The sequence below is a fragment of the Lipotes vexillifer genome, unplaced genomic scaffold (genome assembly GCF_000442215.2).
Source record: "Lipotes vexillifer unplaced genomic scaffold, Lipotes_vexillifer_v1.1 scaffold36, whole genome shotgun sequence".
Lineage (NCBI taxonomy): Eukaryota > Metazoa > Chordata > Mammalia > Artiodactyla > Lipotidae > Lipotes > Lipotes vexillifer.
The window spans coordinates 2,667,684-2,676,525 of record NW_006792448.1 but is presented as its reverse complement, the minus strand read 5'-3'; the positions used below and the strand labels follow the sequence as shown (position 1 = coordinate 2,676,525).

The following is an 8,842-nucleotide window of genomic DNA, read 5'->3' as shown; positions in this document are numbered from 1 at the left end:
GGGAAGATCCCACATGCCGCGGAGCGGCTGGGCCCGTGAGCCACAGCCGCCGAGCCTGCGTGTCCGGAGCCTGTGCTCCGCAACGGGAGAGGCCACAGCAGTGAGAGGCCCACGTACCGCAAAAAAAAAACAAAAACAAAAAAAGACTCCAACTGATCTTTTGGGGGCACGCAATTCTACCCACTGTAGGAGTGAAGACACCGCACGCAACACTGTGGTCAGGAGCCCCCGCCCTGGCCCTCAGAGCACCCGGTGCCTCTGTCTCCTCCTGTAGGGCCAGCGTGTCTCCACACAATCCACCTATGACCCTGGCGTGTGTTGTCCCGCAGGTGGACGTTGTAACGTACCTTCCTCTCCCTTGTGCTCCTGTCAGCCCGTTAGCACTCAGGTCAGGTACCATCCTGGCGAAGGCCTCCCTGACCTTTCTCCAAGCAAAGGTCCTCAGGGCTGCCAGAGGCACCTACACAACGTCTACCGTGACGCACGGCATGCATCAGCTTGCTTATTTGTGTTCCCCTGAGCTCCTAGGGCCGGGACCGGGTCTCTTCATTCTGGTATTCCCATCTGATGCACCTGGCACATAGTGGGCCTTGAGAGCTGCTGGGGTGAGGAAGAACCAAGGATGGACAGATGGGTGGATGGACGGCAAGTAACGGACAGCTCTCCCCTGAGCACCGCCACAGCTGCTGCTCTCATCCCTTCGTCCTGCCCGTTCTGCTCGATAGCATTTTTCATCATTGATCATATTATCTATCTATTTGTCATCTCTCTCCTTTCACTGGAATGTGTGCTCTGTAAAAACCAGCATTTTGCCTGTTACTCTTTCACTACTGTGTCTGCAGTGTCTAAAACGACAGTATTTATAGGATGGGTGGTTGGATGGATGGATGGATGGGTAGATGGGGGAAGGGTGGATGGTGGGGCGGGTGGGGAAGTGTGGAGGGATGGGGGGAGGGGAGCCTGTGGCTCAGTGGACGTGCATCACTCTTACCGCAGAGGCAGCAGGTCTCAGCGCCACCCGGCACACACGCCGCCTTGCTCAGCGTGCTTACGTTGCCCTCCCGCCCCAGACCCGAGATATGTTTGTTGGTAGCTGTCATCTCAGAGTAAGGCCCCTGCACTGCCAGTCTGCGGGCAGCAGCTCTGCCGCAGCTGCCTTTAATCCCCCAGAAATACCTGCCGTCCCAGGTGGTGAGGTATTAGCTTCAGCCTGCCCTGGAATGGGCAGATTTTACGTGACGGGTTTCAGCAACCAGAGCAGTAACACACTGCCCGTGGTGCCGCATCTTAGACCAGTGCTGACCTCTGGGACAGGAGAGAGAGAGACTGAGAGAGAGAGAGAGTGTGTGTGTGTTTCACATGTCCTCTGCCCAAGCTGCACGCAGAAGGAGTATTATCTTCCCTCCCTCCCGGGAGAGGCTTGTTTTATATAATCTACTTGTCTCCCAGGCCCACTTAGTTATTGAAAGTGGTCAGAGGTTAGACGGAGGGGAACTGCAACCAGGTCTCAGAGCTAAAGGGAGAAGGGTTCCCATGCAGAGAGGCAGAGGAAGAGCAGGCAGGGCCTGGGTGGTCCAGGGTGATGCTACAGAGGCTCACCTGGCTCCGGCTGAGAAAACACACAAACCAGCTGGTAAACCAGAGGCTGGTGGGGCTCTTGTTTATTTGGGGGGAGGGGGGATGCTCATACCTGGACTGACGTCCAGATGGGGCTCTTTCAAAACATAGAATAGAAGAATTTATTGAGTGAAGAAATAGAGCAAAGACTACTGTATACTTTTTTTTTTTTTTTAGTTCTGTGACATTTTATTTTATCTAGTATACGTAACATGAGATCCACCCTCTTAAAAATATTTGTTTTGTTTTGTTTTTTTATACTGTATACTCTTAAACGATCATTCTGACAAGCCTGATAAATTTCCCATTCTCCACTCAAGAGGTACATCCTATCTAAAAAGCAGGGAGGGGTCTCTGCTCTAAAGCCAGAACCCCATCTTCCCTGGCCGGGCCTGGAAATACCTCTCCGGACTCCTTATTAGTCACTCTCGTCGTTGGATGCCTCTTGCCTACACCTGCCACCCTCTCCAGCCCTTTCGTAGGAACCATGTTTTAGGGCAGCTGCTTTCTGTAGAGTAATTGAGTGAGAGGGGGGCACAGTGTTCACCGTGGCTGGATTTTTTTTTTTCAAAACACTTGCTATCGCTTCTACCTGGAATATTTTTCCCACCTTTTAAAAATTGAGATATAATTTACATGCCATAAAATTCACCCTTTAAAATATATGAGTAAATGTTTTTTTAGTATCTTTATGAGATTGTGCAACAATTGCCACTGTCCAATTCCAGAATATTTTCATTATCCCCAGAAGAAGCCTGGAGCCCATTGCCAGTCACTCCCCATTCTTTCACTCCCCAGGCGCTGGCAACCTCTCATCTACTTTCCGTCTCTGCAGATTTGCCATTTCTGGACATTTCATAAAAATGAAATTGAACCATATGTGGTCTTTGATAGATTCACCCATGCTGTAGCATGTATCAGAACTTCCTGTCTTTTTATAGCCATGTACTACTCCATTGTATAGAGCTACCACATATTTATCCAAACATCAGTTATTGGACATTTGGGTTGTTTCCATTCTTGGCTATTATGAATACTACTGCTATGAACATTCATGTACAAGCCTCATCTCCCGCCAATGGCTTTAAAGAACTTTTGCCAGCCTAGGTCAGCAGCTAATCTGATGACAGATTGTGGCTAAGCACAGACTTTCTCCTTCTGTCTTCCTCTTTTGGCCTCATATTTGGCCCCAAATGCCCTTGTTTTGGGGGAAGTGTGGGCAGCATCTTGAGTTGTGTGTGTCACATGGTACCACCACCAGCTTGAGTTTGAAGAACTAAGTGGCTAATTGAAGAGGGTCCTCCAGTAAAGCTTGTATAAATCCAGTGCACCCCATTTTACACAAGACCGTCTGAAAGTTCTACATAAGTGCCCCAGGGAAGGTGGCATTCATTCATGTATTCACCATGGTGCCAGTAGGCTGGGGCCCCAGGTGATCTTGTGGGTGGGACCAGTCCTCTGTAGCACCAGCCTGGGTTATTCCTGGGGAGGGAAGACCTTCGAGGTGCAAGGCTTTGTTCTGTCACCTTTGTCACTTTGTTCAGCTGATTTCTGGCCTCCCACTGGGGTCTGCCAGCCTCAGGCCAAAGAGAACACAGGCAGAACTCCTCCATCCTTCCCCAGCACACCACCTGGTCACCAGGCTCTCTGCTAATTCCCTCCACCTTCCCTAACCCGAGCTTCCTACACCCTCCTCCCCTGCAAACCAACTCCACTGGACTCTCTCTGCCAAGACTGGGGGCCCCATGAGGAGAGGGACCAGAGCAGCCTTGCTTGTCCTGGCACACTCGGCCCTGAGCAGAGTGTCAGGATGACGGGAGAAATGCTGCTGCCGCCAATGATGATGATGATGGTGACGACACCAACGATGGCAGTGACAACACCAGAGATACTTGCTGAGGTGTGCTGCATACCAGGCACTGTTCTACGTTCTTTACATGTTTATCAACACATTTAACCCTCACAGGGACCCCAGGAGGCTATTATTATCTCCATTTTACAGGTGTGGAAACTGAGGCACATAGAGGTTAGGTCACCTGTTCAAAGTCACATAGCCATCAAGAGGAAGAGCCAGGAGCTGACAGTTCACAGTGTGGCTCCAGATCCCAGGCTTTTAACTACGATGATATTTTATATATGTACATACAGACGTAGTAACTTGGAGGCGATGGACGGACACAGCAGTCAGAGCAGTGGCTTCATTAGAAGCCCTGAGGGGTCCCGCATGCCGCTGGGCCACACTGAGTCCTGGCAGAGAGCTAGGACTCCATGCCGAGGCTGGGTCACCAGGGCAGCTCCCCTCTGATGCAGCCGTGTGGCCGGGAGGAGGGGGTGGGCAGGCCAGGATGCAGGTCAGAGCCCAGGACTCCAGGGCCCAGACAGGGAAGGCTGGCACCTTCTGAGCTCGTGGAAGGCCAAGTGTCCCGACAGCTCCCTCGGCCCGGCCTCAGAGCTCAGCTCCCGATCCAGGCTCCGCTTCCTTCCATTGTCTCCACGGGGCACGCCCAGTGTGTTCCTGTGGTGACCTGAGGCCGGAGGGAGGGAAGGGGCCAGCCCGGAGCTGGGTGAGGGTGGGAGAGGGGAAATGAGAGGGGAAGACTTGCTGTTTTTCCTTGTTTGTGTTTTGTATTAAAGAAGGCAAATAATCTCCTTTGAGAAAACCATTAAACAAAGCACATCCTAAGGCAGCAGAGGCCCATTGTGCCTGCCCGAGCCAGAACTCATTCATGCCTTCTTGGTGCGATTGTTGGAACCAAGAGACAGGGTGTGAGGGAGGGACTGACAATATAAATAATGTAAATTAAATTAAATTAAATTTGAAATGTGCCCTTCCCTCCCTGGACTCAATAGGAGTCTCGGCAAAGCGTCTGAAAGGCCAAGGTCCCCGTGTCCTCCTGAGCCTGTTGTCCTCCCCGTGCCCGCCCCAGGAAGCACCTCAAGACTGGCCGGGCTGCCCATGTCCAGGGCTGCTTAGCCCCGTGGTTGGGGGCTAAGCCCTGAGAAGGCAGCCCAGCAGGATGCTCCGCTAGGAGCCCAGATCCAGAGGGCTGCATGTGCCCTTGCCACGGAGGGGGCCTGGGCTTCTGTCTCCCTGTCTGTAAAGTGCGTGGGGGGCGGGTGCTAAATGGGCTCTCACTGTGCCCACTCCAGCACACTGGGCCCTGTCACACCCTCTGACCCTGTGCACACCCAGGGCCTTGTGGGCGGCATGGGGGCCATGCTCAGGCTGTGGACTCTGCATCAGGACCCATACCCAGATGTTCCAGACCCAAGCCAGGCCTAAGACCCTCAACCCCTCCCACCCCACCCCAGCCTGCCCATAATGGAATGGCAGTGCTTTCCCATGTCCCACCAGGACACACTTTTCTGGGGGGAGGGAAATGGTAAGAAGAGAGCTGGCCATCAGCCCAACTTCTGCAAATAATTCTGCCTGTGGCCCGGCATCTGCAAGATCAACCCTGCATTATGAATAGAGGGTCTCTCTCCGACCTTGATATAAATATATACGTAGTTGTTATCATGATGACAATATGCAAAAGACCATCTTTAGGATTTTCCCCAGTTAAAAGTTTAAAAAAGCATTTAGCTATTTGCATGTTTCCTCTAAATATACCCCAGGAGTATAAGTAACAAAGATCTTGGGTAAAAATTGCACGAGGCATCCTGGACTAGTATATGAGGAGACCTGGGTCCTGGCACATTCCCTCTGCATGAGGCTCAGGATTTGCAAGGAGGCTGCATCTCCTTGGTCCTCTCAACGGCTCAGAGAAGATATTAACATTGCCATTGTGTTAGGAAGCTTGATGTTAGAGGGCTAACTTGTCCTCCGTCAGCCAGTGATTCCAGGATCTCATTCTCTGCTGGACCTTGAACTGGCTCATCCACCTCTCTGGAGCTGAGTGTTGTCATCTGTAATTTGAGTGACTGGATATGACAAATTCTAGGGACCCCTTTGTGTCCCCACTGTTCTTTGGTTCTATAATTGCAGCGTTATCATCTGGTGGGAAACTCATTAACTCTGGTGTTCTCCATTTTTCAGCCTGGATTTGGTGGTCAGAGTCTAGCCTTCCCAAACTCTCGATTTCGTTTTGTCATAGGTGTTGTTGTAGTTAGTTCAGACCCAGAAGTTCTTTGCTCTCTTCCAGAAGATTTACTGACAATCCTCTCTTCCTCCCCCAAACACACAGGGCTACCACCCGACGCCCCATGAGGTGGAGATTGCGCACACAAAGAAGTTGTTCCGGAGGAAAAGAAATGACCGAAGGTAGGAGACTCTCCGTCGCCAGCTTTGGGTTTTCTCCGCCTCTGCCGGCCCTTCTGGAGCTACAGTCCTGTCCTGTGTTTGGCTTTTCCTGGTCATCAGCCGATGCAGCGACGTAGACTCAGTGGGCTGGTGACCGGGGGCGGTGGCGGCTGCCCGCCTCTTGGTTGGCCCTGGGATTGGATCTATTCAGGAGTCCAGGGCAGGTTTGGCAGTTCAGGAAGAGAAAAGCTCTTTCCACTGACCATGCAGCAGCAGTAGCGGTCCTCAGGGAACCAGGACCTGCCGGCGTGTGTTTTGAGACACAGCCTCCAGGAGGCTCTGGAGCTCACAGTTCCAGGACTGTCTTTCCTCTGCCCTGTCCTGGGAGCCGTCGCTGGCCCGTGCTGGGTTCTGCTGTGACAGCGACACACAGATCAGCAACTGTACGTGCTGCTTCTCTCGAATGCCTGGGGGTTTGGGGTTCACTTAAGCTAAAGCAGAAACCAGGATCTCCCCTGGCATCCAGCAGAGGGCTGGGCGACAGCAAGGGGCCAGAAAAAGTGCCTGGAGTAGCCCTGGATAGGAAGGAACAAACAACTGAGGTTGGGCGTCTGGGAGGCTGAGCCTTTGTCTCCTTAGAGGTTGTCTGTCAGGGAAAGGTCTTCAAGGTGTATTCCAAATGGAAGAGTCCAGGTGCAGAACAGTGTTTTAGTATGTGGCCATTTGTGCAAAAGCAGGGTTAGAGTATTTGTTTGTTTGTTAGCATGTGCATAAATGATTTCTGGATGGAAATGAGAGCGGGAGCGGGGAGGCAGAGAAAGCGAGAAGCGGGGAAGGAAGGGAGGGAGGGAGGGACGGGGGGACGGAGGAAGGAAGGCTTCTGCCTGAAGAATTAAAATGAGGTTCTCCTCTACGGGGAATTTCTTCTTAGTTAAAGGTGATGGCTTGTGGTTTTACCTTTAATGAACAGAGCGTGTTCTCAGAGAGCCAAAAAAAAGCCCAGTCAACATGCTTCCTCAGAATACTGGAAATGCCTCTCCTTGTGCAGCTTCTTGGAGACCAGGGCTGCCCAGGGTCCCTGATCCCTCCCTCCACACGCGGGCCCTGAACGAGGCGTGTTGGGTGGTGGCCGCAACTCAGGGTGGATGGAGGACCAGGCCCCCGGAACGTCATCAGCTGGTGGATTTAGTGGAACCAAAGCAGCGCCAGAGGACAGTGAGTGTACAGCCATCTGGGAGGAAGGCGGTCCGGCCTTAGAAACCACCAGGCACTTTACGTAGTGGCGTCAAAAGCGGAAACCGAGCAGGGAGAGTTGGACCAAGCCTATTCCTGGCCTGCCCAGAGTGTAGTCACTGCACTGTGTGCACTGCCTTCTTGTTGTGCAGCTTCACAGAGGCTAACTCCTGATTGCTGGGTTCCCCTCAGAGAGAAGTACGGAGCACCCCCTAAAGGAGGCATGGGGTTCACAGGGGACTGGGGAGGTGTCCGGAAGAGCAGAGGCTCGCTGTCACTCCTCCCCGGCCCTGTGGTCCCCAGAGTGTGTGTGGAGGTGCAGGGAGTCCCCGAGCTTCCGTAGGAGGAGTCCCCCTGTGGGCCCAGGCAAGGGCAGGCTGCTCTCAGCATCCAGATCAGTCGCGCCTCCGCTTGTGGGCCAGGTCACCTCACTCAGCAGGAGCCCCTGGACAGTGCAGGTCTCCGGAAAGCAGCGGCGTGACCCAGGAATGTAGGAAAAGGAGCGTGACATGCAGGCACCGGGAAGCCGGCCTTCCGCTGAGCCTCGCTTGTGTTAGCAAATGCCCAGTTAGGTCAGCACACCTCGCAAAGGATGTGGACCCGGGACTGGGTCCAAAGCAAGGCAATAAAGATGATTAAAGGGATGGAAAGTATGTCCTGTGAGGAGAGGCTAACGGGCCAGGGCCAGGGAAGAGGAGGCTGCAGGGAAAGGACATTCATGCCAGTAAACTCTTGAAAGATTTATACAGAGCGCTGAGGAGCGGCCGCCCACCTTCCCCGGGACCCGAACTGCAGGAAATCAGCTGAAATGAAAGGAGAGAGTGTTTCTCTGGACCAGAAGATGGACTCAAGCAACAAACATCTTGACCATCAGGGGCTCGGACTCTGCCATTCAGCGTGGCAGACACACGTTGAGCCTGTGCTGTGTGCCGGTCGGGGCCCCGCCTTTACTCACAATCTGGAATGTGCTGCAGGCCAACACTCAGCCGTCACAGAGTCCCCAGGCAGTGGGGGCTTCAAGGAGAAGAGCAGGCAGCCAGCACCAGGGGCCTCCCGAGTCCTCCTTGGTGGAGCGTGTGATTCTGGCATTTGAGGAACGGCTACAGAATATTATCCAGTCGACCCTAACCTTCCAGCTGATGATAGGTAGTCACGGCCTTGCTGAGCCCCAAACCTTTATATTTGACCTTGATAGTTAACACTTTTGGACAGCAGGTTAACCTTCATAGTAGTGAGGCTTGCATTCCCTGGTGGCAGAGGGGGAGGTGACCAGAATCAGATGTGGTGGCCAAGGGCACAGCCAGCGTCTATCTGTGTCATGCCTCTGATCTATCCCCCTCTGCTGCAAGGGAGAAAAGGTGCTGTTTCCCCTTTTAACAGATGGAATAGCTGAGGCCAGGGACACTAGCCAACATTGTTCAGCTAAGTAGCAGAGCTGAGCTCGCCCCTGCTGACTGCAGCTCTCAGCCTTTTCAAACTCCACAGCCTCAGGTGGACCTTTGACCTAGAAAAAGCCAAGAGCAGGGAGCTGGTGGGTGTATAATTAGGAGGGTGGCTGCAGTGTCACATGAAGGGAGGTGGCCTGCTCTACCCCCCTGGTGTCTCTGAGGCTCTCCCGGAAGGCCTGCAGGGGTCTGTGGCCTTCCGTCTGACTGCAGAGGACCTGGTGTCTGATAGCTGCAAACTCTCGGCAGCTCGGCAGGTCGCTGAACCTGGGGGTCTGTACTACCCCACAGCCTGCAGCAGGAA

General features: G+C 53.3%; 1 protein-coding gene across 1 annotated transcript in view; it reads left to right on the top strand.

Moving 5' to 3' along the window:
• Positions 1 to 8,842, top strand: part of CTIF (cap binding complex dependent translation initiation factor) — a 238,040-nt gene that overhangs the window by 86,422 nt on the left and 142,776 nt on the right. Inside the window, 1 exon segment of the mRNA XM_007465601.1 lies at positions 5,805 to 5,881. Within this exon segment, the coding sequence (XP_007465663.1) occupies positions 5,805 to 5,881 (77 nt within the window).